The 19,986-nt window shown below is 42.5% G+C and overlaps 1 protein-coding gene across 5 annotated transcripts in view; it reads left to right on the top strand.

Annotated features, from left to right (window-relative positions):
• LOC140186355 (uncharacterized) overlaps positions 1-19,986 on the top strand; it is a 95,519-nt gene that overhangs the window by 60,220 nt on the left and 15,313 nt on the right. For 4 of the 5 annotated variants that reach the window (XM_072240521.1, XM_072240517.1, XM_072240520.1 and 1 more), the window contains exons 4-8: positions 1,384-1,413; positions 11,150-11,244; positions 13,217-13,413; positions 15,813-15,891; positions 18,788-18,966. In XM_072240521.1, coding sequence (XP_072096622.1) covers positions 1,384-1,413; positions 11,150-11,244; positions 13,217-13,413; positions 15,813-15,891; positions 18,788-18,966 — 580 coding nt within the window. The remainder of the gene's footprint in view (positions 1-1,383; positions 1,414-11,149; positions 11,245-13,216; positions 13,414-15,812; positions 15,892-18,787; positions 18,967-19,986) is intronic. The other variant, XM_072240518.1, reaches the window with a different exon arrangement.

The raw sequence follows: 19,986 nt of genomic DNA, 5'->3' as shown, positions 1-19,986 counted from the left end.
GCCTCCTCACCCTGTGGTGATAGTCCACCATAATTTGCTTCAGAAATGATGTTATAAGTAATGATTTTAGTCAAAGCACTTGCCTTATGAGTTACCAGGAAGCTGTCACATATCTTTGGCAGCACCATCTTAAACTAGAAACTTTACTCACTTTGTGCAAGTAGAGGTCCTTCAGTAATGGGAAGAATTAGCTATAGAATTTGTTTGGTTGTATTGCTTCAAAATGGACAATTTAAATTTAATTGTCCTTACCTACCACCCCATCTTCCTCTTGTCCTTACCTACCATGCCATTAGTCTCCACGTCAACTTTATACAAGTTTAAAGGGAGTAATTTTACATTCTGAAGTTTAACCAAGTGTTCTTAGAAAATAAAGGTCTAATGTAAATGGTAAAATGTCCGCAGTGGATTTGAAGAACAGTTTTTTTTCCATTAGACGGGACGAACACATAGCTTGAGGTGAAAAGTCTTCACTCAGTCGTTGGTGCGAGTGTGCAATGAGCTGCCGGTGAAAGTGGTAGATGTGGGCTCAGTTGTGATATTGAAGAGTAGTTTGCATAGGTACATGAATGAAAGGTGCTTGGAGGTACACGGTCCAGGGATAGGTAGATGGGACTAGGCAGGACGTCAGGTCTGCTGTAGTACTCTATGACGTGGTGTTGGTGGTATAAACTCTCACAACATTTAAGAAATGTTTGAAATTGCACTTGAATTGCTAAAGCATAGAAGGCAACACTCCTAGTGCTGGTAGGTAGCCTGGACAAACTGGACTGAAGAGCTTGATTCTCTGCTTCTTTGATTCTATAACTTTCAAGAAGTTCAATTAATCTGTCCAGAACAATGTAATTTAATTGGCTGCCCATCCATCACCCTGAATACCCAATCCTTCCACCACCTGCAAATAGCAGGTTCTCAGGGGCGAGGAGCAGCTTGTAGTCTAATTGAGGATTTTTTACGGCTTATATATGGATGAATTGCTGTGTTGCAGACTGAGATCTAACAGAAGGCTTTGGATGGATTACACAGAGAATAGTTTATACCTTGGAGCATTACATGTTGGAAATGAGTTTCTAACCAGAATCTAAAGCAAAAATCAACCATTACATAACAATTGCTGAGAATTATAGAGTTAATGCTATCAGACAATGTAAGCAACTAGATTGCATTTGAAATTCTTTGAAGCTGCAACATGAAAACTGAGGTGCGATAAAACCTCAAATTGCCTTGGAGAAAATCTGTTCGTGGAAATTATGGGGACTCTAGCTCTGACAAACTTTAACCCAGGAAATTTTTCTTCTGAATGAATAAAGCTCAGTTTACCCCGAGTGAAGTAGACACCATTCAAAGCAGTCTTAATGCCCTTCACAATTCTTTTCTTTCTAGAGAGAGGCCTCCAGAAGAAGAGGAAAAATGGCAAGTTCAAGTTTATTGTCATCCAACCCTACACATGTATTTTTGTTGACTCTCTCCGCGCCTTCTGGAGCATTGGGCAGCAACCTTGCTGTTTTTTTAACAGTTGTCTGTTTTTATGAGGCTGAATTGCTAGCTTGACGCTCAACCCAACATGGATAGGAAGCGTGCAATGATTCAGCCGGATGTGAACCCCGGCCCACTTGCCTCAAAGTCCGGTGCGGATGCCACTACACCTCTGGCAGCCAAGCACACATGTACAGGGCTCAGCAAAACATCATTCCTCTGGGGCCAAGTTACAAAGTACAGTACATACCGTCACACACAGCACATATAGTAACGATCCAGCACATGCAGTCACAAAATATTATTAGCACAAGCTCATAAGTGGCATGGCCTGAAGATTGATGGAGCATGAGATGTTGTCTTGGAGCCATGTTTCTGTAAGAACAAGCACTCAGCAGCTCCTTATCTTGTGCTGGGTCAGCCACAGATGAAGTCAATCCGGCTTGAATCATGCGGGGTTGGGTCTGGCCCCTGAAGACCGGCTGTCCCATTGATACTGCTCTCTAGTGTTTGCTCCCTGGAAGACAATCTTCAGGCCATGCCACTTATGAGCTTGTGCTAATAATATTTTTCAATCTTATTGTAAATGTAAATAAATTCAAGAAGCTTGTAATTAGCCTTCAGTTACTTTGTAAATTGCTGAAATGTCTATCTGAGCTAGTTCCGTTAGCCTACATTTGGCCTGTAGCAAATTGTTTTCCAAAACCTTCACCCTCTGTGTTCCCCTTTACATCTTACCCCCCTTTACATTTAATCAATGCTCAGTTTTAGATTCCCCTACCCTTGAAAAAAGACTTTGACTATTTCTATTCCATTATCTGTAGTTAAGACTACTACATTCACAGAAATGGGTGTACCTGTGTCTCTGCTAGACGTGAAGGCTAATTACAAGCTGCTTGAACTTACATTTACAATAAGATTCTTGTTTGAACCAATGTCTGCTATATTCACGTAACTGCAGAATACTTCTTAACATACCCTCCTTTTGGTCCCAGGACAGAAATCTGTCCCAGGAAGGCCAAACTTTAAGAAGGATCTGATTAAGCAGGGCAGCAAAAATTCCCTTCCCCAATTACTAACCTACGTGTACCTACATCTACACTACTTAACACCCCTAACTGGCTATCTACAAGACTGTGCGGACATGGCAACAGAACGTTTCAGAAATTTGATGACATTTTCTTTGCCCCTTCAATCTCTGATAGCTAAAACCACCAGTAATGGCTGTCAGTAGTTACTCTGTGGGTAGGGTCACAGCAAGGTAAAGTCGGTTCCGGTTCACAGCCAACAGTTCACATTCCATGCCATGACACATCAGAATGATCTTGACAATCAGTCTTTATGATTGATCTGCAGGTGTGTTTGTGGGTGATCTCTATTCAAGTAGCTGCAAGGACCTCGTCCCAGTAGCACCCCTTCCCGGACTGTCCTTTCGATCGCTAGCCCACCCACACTGAAAGGGCCCAGTTTATTTATGTTCACTTCCCATCTAGGTGGGGTAACTGCGTTCCAACACTGATTTCTTCTCTCTTGTTTGGTCTGCCTTGCCATTGAAGTTTTGAAACTTGATTTCTCTGCCTCAACTCAGATCCCTTTACATCTATTTTCCCCAATATCTTTCTAATCTGATCTATGCAACTAATCAACTGCCTCCAAGAACCAGCCTTCATTACAAAATATAGTTACTGTTATACTTTAAACTTAATTCACAGTTCACTGACAATGCTCCTTCTTTGTCACCAAGGAATGCCCATGCATACAAAAACAAAATTTAAAGCTGAGCTTCCACTAGGTGAAGCTACCTGGGAGGTGCAGTGATCTGAATGACGGAGCAACACCTTGTGGCTTGTTGTGGTGCACATACTGCATGGTTTCACCTTGTGCATCAGAGTTGGTAACCCAACTAGAACCCTTGCTGAGAAATTAAAGACCAAGGGAGACATTTTCAAAAGAAAGTCAGCTAACTTGTTGTGCTAATAGAAAATCATTTGTAGTGAAGTAAATAGTTGAACCATATCTTATTTCTCTGCTAGCTTAAGAAAGACTGACTTATGGAAATGCCTACAAATAATTGTGCTTCTAATTCTAAAGGTAGATGTATGTACACACCTTTATTCCTACAAATAACAGAACCAATTTCCTGTCTCCACTTTTAGTAGTTGTTTGTTCTTATAAGTCTCATGTGCTTTTGATGCCATTCATTATAGTATTGTGGAAATTCAGTTATTACATTGAGTACATCTGTGTAATTTTTGACTTGTGGACAAAATTAACTTGTAGATATCTGTAAAAACAGAACCTCCTTGTTAAATGGGGCAGCCTGCATTCAAGGTCTCTTTGAAGTTCCAAGAAGTATTTGATCACCTTTGAGTGGGCCAAGTCATGTAATCATATCTTTATTAGTCTAAAACTAGTTGAAAGTGCCCCAACACCATCTGTACTCTGCAGCCTACCCCACAAGAGTGCATCTACAGTTTCTTGTGTCTACTTTTGCAGTCTCTTCCTGTGTAATAAAGGTCACCATCTCTAAATGGAAAGAAATTCTGTGAAATGTCTGTTCATTTAGTAACCAATCCAAGTTCCACAGAGAAAGTGGGGGTAGAAGGGTGGGTTGGCAAGTTTGCAGACGATACAAAGGTTGGTGGTGTTGTAGGTAGTGCAGAGGATTGTCAAAGATTGCAGAGAGACATTGATAGAATGCAGAAGTGGGCTGAGAAGTGGCAGATGGAGTTCAACCCAGAGAAGTGTGAGGTGGTACACTTTGGAAGGACAAACTCCAAGGCAGAGTACAAAGTAAATGGCAGGATACTTGGTAGTGTGGAGGAGCAGAGGGATCTGGGGGTACATGTCCACAGATCACTGAAAGTTGCCTCACACGCAGATAGGGTAGTTAAGAAAGCTTATGGGGTGTTAGCTTTCATAAGTGGAGGGACAGAGTTTAAGAGTCGCGATGTAATGATGCAGCTCTATAATAAACTCTGGTTAGGCCACACTTGGAGTACTGTGTCCCGTTCTGGTCGCCTCACTATAGGAAGGATGTGGAAGCATTGGAAAGGGTACAGAGGAGACTTACCAGGATGCTGCCTGGTTTAGAGAGTATGGATTATGCTCAGAGATTAAGGGAGCTAGGGCTTTACTCTTTGGAGAGCAGGAGGATGAGAGAAGACATGATAGAGGTGTACAAGATATTAAGCGGAATAGATAGAGTGGATAGCCAGCGCCTCTTCCCCAGGGCACCACTGCTCAATACAAGAGGACATGGCTTTAAGATAAGGGGTGGGAAGTTCAAGGGGCATATTAGAGGAAGGTTTTTTACTCAGAGAGTGGTTGGTGCGTGGAATGCACTGCCTGAGTCAGTGGTGGAGGCAGATACACTAGTGAAGTTTAAGAGACTACTAGACAGGTATATGGAGGAATTTAAGGTGGGAGGTTATATGGAGGCAGGGATTGAGGGTCAGCACAACATTGTGGGCCGAAGGGCCTGTAATGTGCTGTACTATTCTATGTTCTATGTAAAGTCTCAATGCTGCGGCACTACCTTTCTGGACCATGCAAGCACCTGGCACTTTAGTTAAGGTGATACCTTTCTCTTGTGATGCATTATTGGGGTTGGTGTGTGGAGTCTAAAGGAATACAACAAACTCATTACTGTGGTGCAAATTCGCCGTCATAAGAAGGAAATAGGAGCAGGATTGAGTCACCAGGCTTTTCAAGCTTGTTCTGCCATTCAATGTGATCATGCTACTTTGCCCCAGGCCTCCTCTCTTCTGTACGATGATACGGAGCACAATATTCATAAATCTTCCTTTAGAGAATCTCTGAAGCAGCTTGTGTGCTACATAACAGAAGATACATAACATGAAATTTAGTAGGCATGAAATTGGGTTCCCACTTTTTCAATAGCTAGTGCATTCCTCAGGACCACTGTATTAAGTCACTTTTTTATAAAAGTAAAAGAACTTCAAAGTTCAAAGTAAGTTTATTATCAAAGTACATATGTCACCATACACAACCCTGAGATTCATTTAATAACCATAATAGAATCAATGAAAGACCCACCTAATAGGGCAGACAGCCAGTGTACAAAAAACAAACTGTGCCAATAAAAAATAAGATATAGTAATAATAAATAAACAATAAATATTGAGAATATGAGATGAAGAGTCTGTGAAAGTGAGTTCATACTGTAGGTTGTGGGAATAGTTCAGTGATGGGGCAAGTGAAGTTAAGAGGTCCTCCTCTCTGGTGCAAGAGACTGATGGCTCCTGAATCTGGTGGGATGAGTCGGGAGACTCCTGTACCTTCTTTCTGATAGCAACATTGAGAAGAGAACATGACCTGGGAAGAGGGGGACCCTGATGATGGATGCTGCTTTCCTGCAACAACGCTCCGTGTAGATGTGCTCAATAGTGGGAAGAGTTTACCCATGACGGACTGGGCCATACCAACTACTTTTTGTAGGATTTTCCATTCAAGGGAATTGGTGTATCCATACCAGGCTGTTATGTAGCCAGTCAATATACTCTCCACTACACACCTATAGAAGTTTTTTAAAGTTTTAGATACCATGCTGAATCTATGCAAGCAGAGGTAGAGGTCCTCTGAAATGATAACACCAAGGAATTTAAAGTTGCTGATGCTTTCCACCTCTGATCCCTGGATGAGAATTGGCTCATGGACCTCATGTTTCCTCCTCCTGAAGTCAATAATCAGCTGTTTGATCTTGCTGACGTTAGGAAGTTGTTATTGTGGCGCCACTCAGCCAGACTTTCAATCTCTCTCCCTTATGCTGCTCTGTCACCACCTTTGAATTGGCCAATGACAGTGGCATCATCAGCAAACTTAAATATGGCTTTGGGCTGTGCTTAGCGACACAGTCATTCCTTAAAAGTGAGTAGAGCAGGGGATAAGCACATAGACTTGTGCCGAAGGAGATTATGGAGAGAGATGTTGTGGTCAGAACTGACAGGCATCTACAAGTGAGGAAATCAAGGTCCAAGTGCACTAGGAGGCATTGAGGCCAAGGTCATGAAGGTCATTGATTAGTTTTGAGGGGATGATGGCTTTGGATGCTGAGCAGTAATCAATAAAGAGTATCCTGATGTTCTGGTAGGCAAAATGGAGCAGATCCAAGTCAATTCTCAGGCAGGAATTGATAAATTTCATCACCAACCTCTCAAAACACTTCAGTGTGGGTGTAAGCGCTATTGGACAATAGTCATTGAGGCAGGTTACCGTGTTGTCTTAGGTGCCAGTGTAATTGAACCCTGCTTGACGCAGGTGGGTACCTCAAGCTGGCAATATGAGAGGTTAAAGATCTCAGTGAACACTCCCACCATTTCTCACCATAGGTCTTTAGTGCTTGGCCATATTCTTCTTAGGCACTGGTATAACTGAAGCCCGCGTGAAGCAGGTGGGTACCTCAAATTGCCAAAGCGAGAGGTTAAAGATGCAGGTGAACACTAGCCAGTTAATCAGCACAGGTCTTTAGTACCCAGCCAGGTACCCTATCTGGGCTGGATGCTTTCCAGGGGTTCACCCTCCTGAAGATGGCTCTCACCTTGGCCTCAGAGACTGAAGTCACAGGGTCATTGGGGGCTGTGGGAGGTCGTGATGGTTAGAGCAAGCATAGACGGCATTGAACTCATTTAGTAGCGAGAACCTATTGTCACCCATGTCGCTGGATTTAAGAGGTGATAGCTTTCAAGCCCTGCGACATTGTCGCATACGTAAATGGGAATCTGGTTATGTTATGTTATGTAGGTTACAACCAAAGAAAAGATAGCTGGAGTCGCTTAGGACTTTCATGTAAGGGTGTTTATTCGGTGCATAAAAAAATCAAACTTACAAAAATTAGCAAAAATAGCGAAAAGAAGACCGTCGATATTTACAAAAAGATGTCTAACAGAAAACACAATAAATAGCTCCATACTATTTTTGTCTAGCGTTGGAACTGCTGGCAGCTTTATCTCTCTCCTACCACTGAGAGCACAGAGCCCTGTTTTTTAAAGCACCAGGACATCGCATTTTTAATTACCCACCAAGTTAACTGAAGACTACACATGAATCAGAATATGATGCACTCCACAATGTAGTTACAAATATCTACCTTAAATACAGGATAGAAACAATATATACATTTATACATCCCCATTTCTAAAGAAATTGAGTATTCCAGTGTGTATTGTGGGAAAAGCACGACAAAGCCTCCTCATGCACGTTAGCTTGGTTTACGACCCATTACAAGAATGTACCAGGGGGAAGACTTTCAATTGTGCACGCTCAGCGCAGAAACAGCAGACTGACAAGGCAACGTGTGTGTGGGTGTGTGTAAAAGCGTATGTGTAAGGAGTATGTTTATTGAGCAGTCTCCATCACAGGTGAGCAGGAGACTAAGAAAGAAAGCGAATTGGGTTGATCGTCTATCTGGCACTTGGCTGGTAAACATAAAAGCCATTGTTCTCCAAGCAACAGGACGTGTTTACAGTATATGCTGATCACCAGATCCTCTTTTTCTTAAAGTGAAGCAAATTTGTAATCATTTGATCATTTCAAAATCAATTGTTCAGGAGAAATTCAGAGACAGAGAGACCATTTAGCTAATGTTCAACAGAACATTAAGGAATAATAAGTTACTTTTGAATACTTTTCTTTGTCAGTTAGTTGTAATATTTTAAATGCAGATATTTATTTTGTCCTTCTTTTACAACTGTATATTACAATGTGTAACCACAAAAATTTTCCGCCTTCAGACCAGTTAGTGTAGGAAACAGTGCGTTCAGCTTGTCTGTACATTTGGCTGAGATGTCATGATTGGACTGAGAGGTAGTGAGGGGTGGATGTGTCAATAGATTATCTGTCATGGTGGATGGGATCATACAGGGTGTATGCAGAGTGCAGAGTTCAAATCACTTAGCAATTGATTGCCAGTTTGTAGAACATGTGCGCCTATTAAAGGGCCAGGAGTCGACATGTGTATGTAAGCTGAAGAGATATTGTCTAAAGCGTCAAGGATATTGAGAAGATAGAGATTAAAAAACTCAATAAATACGAATCCACTGAGCTAATGAGATGGAGCTTTGTTTTTAAAAGCTTCTGTTCTCCCAACTCTTGACTCAGGTTTCTAACTAACCATGGGCCCTGAATCCTGACCTCTTGATATCTACACCATCCATCCCCACCGCTATCCAGGGCACTGATCTGTGTCCGGCCTCAGTCCACAGCTTCGACCTCCTTTCAGTCCTTTATAGGTGAATTCCCTGCTCTCTCAAACATCAATCCCTTAATGGCTGAAAGGAAAAATATCACCCCAAAGGTCCTGATCCAATAATTGATATCCTATCCATCAGGCAGGCCATCTTTCTCTGAGAAATGAGTCACCCACAATGAAGGTTAGGCTGTGGCCAGAACATCAGTGGGCAAACACCTCACCTTAAGCCCTATTCAGAACTTGAACCTCTGGACCTCTCTCTCTCTCCCCCCACCCCGCTCCACCACACCCCCAAACCTCCCAGTCTTGCCCCAATCCCAGAGAGTGGAATGAATAATGAAAGTATGCTATCGTAGATCCATTGGCCTCTGAGCAGAAGGCCAATACCCAGAACTTTCCAGCTATAGTGACCCAGATAGAGGCCATTTGACCTATTGGGTCCATGGTGATTTCCTGGAGAGCAAATTTATCAGTCCTATTCCCCCTCTTTTGATTTTCCTGTTCTGCTGAATCTTATTCTTACCCGCATGTGTCTATCAGCTCTCTTTTGATTCTTTTTGCCATTAACCTAGACTAATTTACAATAGCTAATTAATCCACCACTACAGGTGTCCCCCGCTTTTCGAACGTTCACTTTACGAAATCTCACTGTTACGAAAGACCTACATTAGTACCCTGTTTTCACTTTCAGAAGGTGTTTTCACTGTTACGAAGAAAGGCAGTGCGCGAAAAAATCAGCCCGCGAAAAAAGGCAGCGCGCGCCCCTAGCAGCTGCTGTCCCCCGGATTCAGAACGGCATTGCTTTAACACATTGCATTGAGCAGCTGTTAGCAAGATGAGTTCTAAGGTGTCAGAAAAGCCTGAAAGAGTAAGGGTGTTACACCTAGCGTAAAACTAGACATAATTAAGCGTTTTGATCGTGGTGAACGAAGCAAGGACAAAGTGAGTTTGGCTTGTGGAAGTTGACGAAGTTGATGTTGAAGAGGTTTTGGCATCCCATGACCAAGAACTGATAGATGAAGAGCTGATGCAATTGGAAGAGGAAAGGATAACAATCCAAACCGAATGCGGAAAGTGAAGCATCTGCGTGAGATTTTCGCTGCAATGATAAAGTACGACTTTAATTTTGAAAGGGTGCATAGGTTTAGGGGATATTTGCAGGATGGTTTGAGTGCTTACAAACAACTGCATGATAGAAAAATGCGCAAGGCTCAGCAGTCAAGCAAGCCTTCCACATCAGCCACAGCAGACGACGAGCCTTGACCTTCGACATCAAGGCGGACAGTCATAGGAGAAGATGAGCTGCCTGCCCTGATCGACGATGAGATGACACCTCCATGTCCCACCACCCCAACACCCGGGCCCCAGACAGATACTGTACCGATTCACGAAGAACGCAGTGGTAGCCGGGAGGCACACAGCACATCTTTAAGAAAAAAGCTGAAATAAACATGCTAATTAATTAGGTGCCGCCTAGCACATAATTGTCGGCCCAGATGCAATCGGCAATCGCCTCTGACCTGCGCCGACATTTACGTGCTGGGCAGCACCTAATTAATTAGCATGTTTATTTTGACTTTTTTTCTTAAAGATGTGTTGTGTGTCTCCCGGCTACCGCTGCGTTCTTCGCGACAATGTATCGGGGCGGCGGCCCAGAGGGTGGGGGCCACTGCACCACCCAGCTTGTGAGGACTCAGTCTAACACACCATCATCAGTGTGCTCGGCGCTGTTTTCCCAATTCCGGTAACTGATACTACACTGTACATACATTATTTCTACTTTATATAGGCTGTGTATTTTTACGTGTTATTTGGTAGATTTGGCAGCTTCATAGTTTAAAGGTTACTGGAGAGCACTTGCGCCATGTTTTTGCCAACAGCGCTTGCGTGAGATTTTCTGCCGAGAGCACTTGCGTGAGATTTTCGCTACAGAGATCTGTGCAGGCAATCGTTGTAGAGAAGTATTTCTACTTTATATAGGCTGTGTATTTATCATATCATTCCTGGTTTTACTATATGTTACTGTTATTTTAGGTTTTATGTGTTATTTGGCATGATTTGGTAGGTTATTTTTGGATCTGCAAACACTCACAAAATTTTCCCATATAAGTAAATGGTAATTGCTTCTTTGCTTTATGGCATTTCTGCTTACGAACCGTTTCATAGGAACGCTCTACCTTTGGATGGCGGGGGAAACCTGTATATCTTTGAGAAACCAAAGCATCCTGGGAAAATCCACATTGTCATGTATAAAACTCTACATCGTCAGTGTCAGAGGTCAGGATTGAACCCATGTCCTTGGAGCCGTGAAACACAATATTAAAGAATGTGCTGCTGTATCACCCCTGTTCATTGGTGCCCATGCAATGAACATATGGTGCTCCTGTAACAGCACACTGCAGTTTCTAGGTTGTGATTTTTGATTCATCCTGTTGGTTATAACTCTTCTATTTTCTATCGCAGGATGTGGAATGAGTGCAGCTTTTGCTCTCGGGCGCCTCTGCAATTTTGACATTGGTTGCAAACAGGTACTAGACTTGGAAGAGACTGCAGCTATGGTGAGTCAGTCTGTGGCTACATCTTACGATGATACCAACTGAAGTAGCTTCAGAAAGCACTGGCATTGCTCAGAAGAGAGAAACAGAGTCGATGTTTCTGGTTAAAGGCTTTTTAAGAGGAAGTATAGAGGCAGGGAAGAGGGTTGATTGAGATAGGAAAACCTCTGTTATAATGTAGAGGGAAAGATTAAGTGGGAAATAGGATAATGGGAAAAGACAAAGAGCCTTGCTTTTGTTTGAAATATATGTCGTCATTTGAAATATTGATATGGTAATGAAGAACCTGCCACCAGACCTAGCCAGAACCTCTCAGGTCACTTGGACTGTTTCCTGTCTTTATTCCAAGTTCGTGGACCCAGTCACTGGTGCAGGGTTCTGCTCCTTGAACAGTCAGTTTATCACACCTTTCCAGTCTTGGCAAGGAAGAAGAGCAACTGTTCGAAGATAAACAAGATGAAAATGGAAATGTACTCCATTTGAGGTTAATAAAGAAACTGGAGGTGGCCCTGTTAAAGTGCATAATGTTCCCAGTGAATGCAAGCACATGTTTATATACACACATATGAATTATTAGTTTGGAGTTGGACAAAAACTGCTACCTGCAAGTGAAATATCTAAACTTCACAAAGAGAGTACTGGCTGGGTGTTGCTTAACCAGCAGCAGTTTGAGAAGGGTGCTGAAAAAGAATCGCCGCCCGAAATGTCGACTATTTATTCATTTCCATAGATGCTGCCTGACCTGCTGAGTTCCTCTAGCATTTTGTATGTGTTGCTTTGGATTTCCAACATCTGCAGACTTTCTCATGTTAGGCACTCTGAGGAAGGTTGCTGCCCCTCTTTATCGTGTGTGTGGAATTGTGAGTAAGTGGGTCAGTAGCATACAGGTCTGAGGAAACTTAGCAATGACATGTAAGACACATCGAAGCTGCTGGTGAACACAGCAGGCCAGGCAGCATCTCTAGGAAGAGGTACAGTCGACGTTTCAGGCGGAGACCCTTCGTCAGGACGTGTAATGCCAGAAGTTGATTGTGTCATTTTAAAATTCATTTAATACAATGAAAATGAAGGAAGGCTGGGTTCAGTGTTTTTCTTCAGGTATTGAAGTCCATATTTTGTCAGAGTTTCTAGACTAACTGAACAAGTACTTGACCCTTCCCCCTTGTAGGAGGCCACTGTCTTGTCTAATTCCACAGACATACTAACCATTTGTGAACCCAGCTTTCCTCAGGATCATGTTGATGATAAATGGGCAGAGACTTCTTGAAGCAAGCCTGACTGAAGTCCCCAGGAATGATTTGAAAGGCATCAGGCTAGGCATTTTCTTGTTTGCATAATTACTGCTTGAACCTGTATTTCATTTCCTAATCTGAATGAATGGACAGTCTGTTCTTTCAAGAAATCTGTTTATATAAGATTACTGGGGCAAATTTCACAGCAATATCTTGGGACCCTAGTAAGATTGGGTCCTTAATCATGTAGAGGTTTTCTTGCAATATATTGTTGGCCAGATCCTGTGAAATCCAGTGAAGGAGTGCAGTGCAGTGTTAGTTGAGATGGCCTCTGTCACTGTTCATCTGGATTTACAGTGGGTCTGCTTTGGCTGGGTATAGTTGGATGCCTGTAGTTTGATCTACCTGTTTTGGCCAACTGTATTCAGCCCACCATTTCAACTCAGTGACCTTTCATCAGAACATGTATTTGTCTGTGAGGCCGTCGTCTACTTGGATCTCTCTCCCCTCACAGGTGCTCTCCGACCTGCTGAGTATTCTCAGCCTCAGCATGCTTCTGCATGCATTTTGAATTTTAAGAATCTGTGCAGTATTTTGGTTTTGAATCAGGCTCAATGTGGTTCCTTTTGACTGTATAACGCAGCAGGATAAGTCTTGGGTTTGGGAAGTACCTCTGATAGGTTGGACATTCACCCTGGCTGACGTCCACCGTGTCACTGATCTGCAATATTGTCTTTGTTTAGATTACGGCACTGGAGGAGATGATGTCACACGGGGATACCGGAGCAAGCAAGAATGCCTGCTTTGCCCTGAGCTGCCTGGCTGCGGATAAGGATGGCCACGCCCATGTCTTGCTGAGCCCTGCCTTCCCGCAAATACTGAACTCCTTGTGTGTTTTACTGGAGTCACAAGAGCAGGAGTCAGCCTGGTTCGCTGCCATGTGCGTAAATGCAAGCAGTGTGTGAGCCAGTTGTTCTTTGGAGATAATCGTAGTTTTTCAGCAGGAAAACAGACCCTTCAGCCCATTCAGTCCATGCTGACCATTGAGCATCAATTTACACTAATCCCACTATGTTTTCCTAGCATTACTATCATCTGCCTCTGCATCCTCCTACACACCCACACAGTTTACAGCCACCAAATAACCTACCAGCCAGCACACCTTTGGGATGTGGAGTAAACAGCATCAGCTATGGGAAACACTTATATTCACAGGGAGGAGGTGCAAATTCCGCACAGGCAGCAGCCAAGGATTGAATTTTGGAGCTGAGGCACTGCTCTACCATATATGCCACCCGCTTGTCCCAATTAAAGCAAATGTGACGAGATTGGGTTCTTACTGTGGAGGTGATAGAGTATGTTAAATCCAAGGCAGGTTATCCATGTATAGGACACTTGGAGGTTGTTGATTCAGAAAAGCCAGTCAGGATGCTCTCAATTGTGCCCCTGTAGAAAGTCGTTAGGATTTAGGATGTTTGCAAGATTGAAGAATTGAGGGTTATGGGAACGGAAGAGGTGTTCCTCTTAGCACAGAGCAGCCATGGTCATATTGAAAGGTGGAGCAGGCTGGTCGCCTATTCCTTCTCCTAGGGTCTTATGTTTTTGTGTCAGGGTGATGAATGTTATAGAGCAAAACAAACACTGAAACAGGCCCCTCACCCCAACTCATTCATGATGACCAAATAATATTGTCTACTCTTGCCACATTAGACAGCTCAGATCTGCCTTGTGCCACTGTCCAGTGAAAAGTCTAACCTGAATAGGGCTGAAGATGCTGCTCATATCTCATGTGAAAGCACCTCAAACATTGCTCGTCTGCCACACCTCTTCAGCTGCAGAGGAATTTCTATGTCTTGGCCTTGTATATTACTTAAAGTGATGCACCTCATATGCCACATAAAACAGCAGCAGATTTTATGTTAGTGGACATTGCAGGCAATTTTCTCATAGATTGTTATGATCAGGGAATGAAAATATGTGGGGTCTCAAGTAATTCTTTTTGTGCCCAAATAGAATAATATAAACATCATTTTAATTATTAGGTAACTAATTATCAACCTGGGTGACGAGGTGGAGATACATCTCAACCAAAGGAGGTGTAAGGCTCTCCTTCCCTCCACTAGCCTTCAGATCACCCTTAAACCTCCCCCAACCCATCAGGGTCATGTGAAACCATGGGAGCAGGTGGTGGATGGTCATATGAACAGCTGGTGCATGTCACAAATCCTGCATGTGCCACCACTGATGCCAGGCAGACAGTCTGTGCAGTATTGATAATGGCTTGGGTCACCAGTCTTGTAAAGATACTGCCCGGAAGAAGGTAATGGCAAACCAATTCTGTAGAAAAATTTGCCAAGAACAATCATGAGCATGGATAGAGTGATCCCCCACGTCATACGACACAGCGCATAAGGATGATGATAAATCGGCAGTCCAAGTGAGTTGGAAATTTTGTTCCCTTTAATATATCTGCTAGCTGTCAGCTTTTGAAAAATTAGAGGCATAGATCTCCTCCGTTGATCTCCTTAGTGTGAGAACATATTCGGCAAACAATGAGGCAACAGGTCTTGAGGTTGGGCAAACCCCTCCATACCAGCCTCCTTCTTTGTGTTCTGTGCTGAAGTTGTAGATTCTGACTGGAGTCTCTATGATTAATTGTCTGCAGATTACACTTAGCTTCCACCAGAATTATGGCAGGAGATGAAGACTGAACTCATCCACATTCGGGACTGATGATGTCAAGTCAAGTCAAGTCAAATTTATTTATATAGCACATTTAAAAACAACCCATGTTGACCAAAGTGCGGTACAATCCATAACAGGTAGCTAAAATCACAAATACAAGAAACACAGATATAAACAACAAGGCACACAGCTTATAGGCAGAAAATAAACAACACATGAGCCTAAGCTCCAGCCAAAAATCAGCCACATCAGGAAGATTCAAATGCTAGTGAATAAAGGGAAGTTTTGAACCTGGACTTAAAAGAGTCAATAGAGGGGGCAGATCTGATAGGGAGGGGAATGCTGTTCCACAGTCTAGGGGCTACAACAGCAAAGGCGCGGTCACCCCTGAACTTAAATTTAGATCGTGGGACAGCCAGGAGCCCCAAGTCAGCCGACTTGAGGGACCTGGAGGTAGAATAAGGGGTTAGAAGGTCTGCGATATAGGAGGGGGCCAGCCATTTAGGGCTTTAAAAACAACCAGGAGAACCTTAAAGACATCTACTTCATAGACAATGTATTGCAACTCATAAAGAAAACAAGTATTCTATATTGATCCATTAGGTCCCCTCTGTATGTGACTGTTTGTGAGGGATGGTGTTTCTGTATTCGCAGGACGTTAAGAGTGTTGGGCAGCTATCCGAAAGGTGTTATCAATCTGAGAGAGCACCCAAAAATCTCAACCCTGTTAAAGGTAGGTAAAGATTATACAGTAATCAAGAGTGAGAAAATGAAAGCTTCCAGTGACATTGTTAAGCATCAAATGTTACTTGAATTTGTGCTACACACTAATTTGGAAGAATTTCCAGCTCCAGTCATGGCATCATGAGCTCATTCAGCGAATTAAGAGCCTGTTAGTTGCAGGCCACAGCCTCAGTTCAGCGCAGAGATGAGTAAACCTTGCAGAGCAGATGGCTGAACCAGCCCATCCCTCACCTCTGGCCCCAACACCCCGACCTTTTCAATCTGGCCTGGCACTTAAGAGGTTTGGGAAAAAAAGTACTGGAAACACAGGACAGGCTAGAAAGTATCTTTGGAGAGGGAATGAGTTAATGTTGATTACCTTGCATCAAGACTGAGTAAAGTTAGAAATCAAACACGTTTGATTGCAGAGGAGTAGGGTGTAGACAGCAAAAAGAATATCTCCCAGCATGAAGGGCAGGAGGGAATGGATAATCAAGTGGTGGTGCTGCTGGCTGAGAATAAGTGGTGAAGAGTTGCTAATCAGAGCTGATATGTCCGTAGGAGGTGTAAGTATGAAGAGATGAATCAAAACAGACAAGGAAGAAACAATGCTAGGACAGTGATGAGATGTAAACTGAAAAATAACGAAGGTGCTGAAAATGTGATGCTGAAATTCAGATCCTATGTGACCTGCTGAATATTTCAACCTTCCTCCATGTTCGTTCAGCTTTCCATTAGCTATGTTTATTTTGGATTTGGATTTTGAAATTTCAGGTTTTGTCTTGTAGTTTGTGCAGAGTTGGTTGATCCAGTTTCTTCTTTGTGTTTGAATTAGAGAAGAGGAACTCATGTCCAGCCTTGGGTTGTGAGAATGAGTTTAGGACTATGTTTTTGTGGAGTTTATGGGAAGTTTAGTACCTTGCTGAATCTTAAGGTACAAAAAATAGTTAAAGGTTCTGTAACAGGCCCTTACACATCTCTGTGTGGAGTCACACCCATAATCAATGGTTTGGTAGTGTGAGAAAGGTAGCAAGAAAGAAGTCTAAACAATTACAAGCCTCTTGCAGATTTGTACTGACGAGTGGGCGGAAAATCTGCCTCTTTCCTATGAATCTAATTGCTTGTCTGGTATCCCTCATGAAGAGCAATCAACTTCCTCCTCCTGCAGACTTCCATGACAATAGAAAGTCCATTGGCAACTGTGCAATAAAGCAGCAAACTATGGAATTATGTCTCCAGTCTTTCTTCTTTGAGATAAACCTATTTCTTCAGCCTGTCTTAATGTTTCCTATGACTCTTAAGTTATGTCTGAATAATGTTCTTTGAAGTGCATTGGGATGCTTTTCTCTATTAAAGCTGCTGTATTAATACTTATTTTCTTAGTTATGTGTTTATTTTCACCTTGTTATACTTCCTTCATTTATGAGTGCCAGTATTGAACTACATGTGTGTATGTTCTTGAATTCCATTCAAGAAACCATGTGAATCACATTATACAGCTTCCTCTATCTTGTCTGATAGAACCATCAGGACCACTTATAGTTATACTTACAGTGATGGAGAAGGATGTTACATGGCCCAACTTGTCTATGTCAGCTCCTAGAGGAGCAATCTCATTACCCCACCTCTCCTTACCTCCCTGTACTGCTACATCTTATTCTCTCTCACATATGCCAATCTACCTGTGAGTCATTGAAATGTTGAAAGAAAATGGAGGACCAATAGGAAACCCACATGGTCATTGAGAGAATGAGTAGACTCCACACAGATAGGTCCTTGAAGCTATGAGGCCACAGCACTATTGCATCACTGTGTCTTTGGGATATGCTGGGAGTAGGGTATGGGATTTGGGAAAGAGGAATAGGATATATTAGTGCAGACTGTAGGGGAGGGGTTGTTGGAAGTGGCTATAGGATTTGTTCGAGTTGGCTGTGCAGGGTGTTGAAGCAGATTATCAGCTGTGAGCTGTGGTTATGTGTTAGAGTTGATATTAGCATGTGTTAGGATGCCCTTGATGTTTGGGAATGGGGAGTGGTTGTGCTTGTAGTCTCTAAGTATGTGTTAGACTGAGTTACTGTTGTGAGTTGAATGGACTGTTGACACAATGGAGTGGCCAATGATTGTTTTGGTTATGTGGATGGAGTTTGGAACAGTGCATGGCTTGAGAGAGGCTTATGGACTGTGGTCCCTGTTAGTGTGTGGATGATAAGATGGACTCTTGACCTCACAGTCTATCTTGTTATGATCTTGCAATTTCTTGTGTATCTGCATTGGATTTTATCAATATCGTCTCCACTTTATTCTGCCTTGTTTAATCTTGTTCTACCTCAGTGCACTGTGTAATAATTTGATCTGCATGAATACAATGCAAGACAAGCTTTTCACTGTATCTTGGTATATGTGACAATGTTGAACCAACACTAATACCAGTGACAGAGTGGACTGTGGGGTAGTTGGAATGTGTGGTGACTCTGTAACAGACTGTAGCTGGGTGTTGGAGGAAGCCTGTAGAAGTATTGTGAAATCTAACCACATGGTTGGGAGGGGAGGCTTGTAGTGGGAGGTGATATATTGGCAGCGCCACTGTGGAGCTGAGATTATGCTTTTCAGATAAAATGTTAAATCAATGAAGGCAGACAAGGGTAGAATCAGAGGGTTTCCTTTACACAAACTCAGTAACTTTTCAGCATGCCTCTGTGTGGTTAGGGAGTAAGCTAAAACAGGTGTGCAATTATGCGGAGCTTAAGCAGGACATGAATCAAAGGGGTGTACTGTATGTAGTTAGGAATAATCCAACCAGAAATACCATTAATGTTTGGTTTACTTCAAATGAACCGTACATCAAGGAGCGAAGTAATCTGCCCAGGGTTCTGAGTCCTGCTTTTAATTCTGCCCAAATTGAACAGACCATGGCCTGCTCTCCCACTGCTGGCAAGGATCTGCTGGAGGAAGTGGACTTCACCTTGAGAAAGCTGCAGCCTATCCCCAAGCCTTCACCTCCTCACGTAGATATTCTGAGTGTCAATTCAATCCAAATCAGTTGGAATAAGCTTGTCCTTGATAGCGGACTGGAGGTGATGTACAGGTAAGAACACACATGGTGGTTGACTAATATATGATAATCATTAACCGTACCTCCAGCATTAGTTCCGGAACAATCCAAACATTGTGGAACATGGGAGATAAATGACCCATTTATTGTTTGTTTTGTAATTCAATCAAAAAAAAAAGAATCCCAAAGGTATACATGTTGGTAAGTTAACTGGCCACAGTAAATTGCCCTTGGTGTGTAGGTGAGTGGTCAAATCCCAGGAGATGGGAATATGGGGAGAATAAAGTAGGGAATACTGTAAATGGGTGGTTGGTGTAGACTTGGTGGGCCAAAGGGCCTATTTCTGCACAATATGAACCTATGACTCTAAACTAGTTCTCATAATCCAAGCTGCTGAAGCTGAAGTATTATTACACGGCTTAACTTATGTTTAATAAGTGAGTCAGTATAGAACTGTAAAGCCCTACATTCCTTTGGGTGAAGGGGAAAAGAATTTTTTTTTGCTCTTTTGTGTGTGAGTTAAATATTTTAAATTGTACCTAATGAATTGATTTTAATTCTGACCACTAGTTGGCTTGGCAACTCAGTGCTCAGTACAACTCTTATAATTGTCCTTAAAAGAAGTAAGCTACCACACAATCCTTGTCTAGAATCTTGAAATCAGTCAAATTTAGTCCAACAGAATCAGGATCAGGTTTAATATCACTGGCGTATGTCATGAAATGTGTTAACTTTGCTGAAACAGTACAATGCAATACATGATAACTATAGCAAAAAAGAACTATGAACTTCTATTGGTATATTACCTTTAGATAAAAAGGAGCCAAGAGGACTTTAGATTAATCCCTATTGTGATTTTAGAACCTCTCAAAAGTGCTTTAAAGGCAATGCAAAACTAGTGATGATCCACTCTTATATATAGGATAGGCAGCATAACTTTGAAGAGCAGTAGGTGGTCAGGGGACCCTAATAAAGCTAAAAAAAAAAAAAGTGGCAAGGGAGGGAGGTTCTGTAGCATGCTGCCTCAGGGAGCTTGCTGGAAGATTTTTGGCA

This window comes from Mobula birostris, chromosome 22 (assembly GCF_030028105.1).
Source record: "Mobula birostris isolate sMobBir1 chromosome 22, sMobBir1.hap1, whole genome shotgun sequence".
NCBI classification, from domain to species: Eukaryota; Metazoa; Chordata; class Chondrichthyes; order Myliobatiformes; family Myliobatidae; genus Mobula; species Mobula birostris.
Note: the sequence above shows the minus strand (reverse complement) of the source record. Positions and strands in the feature narration are given on the sequence as shown.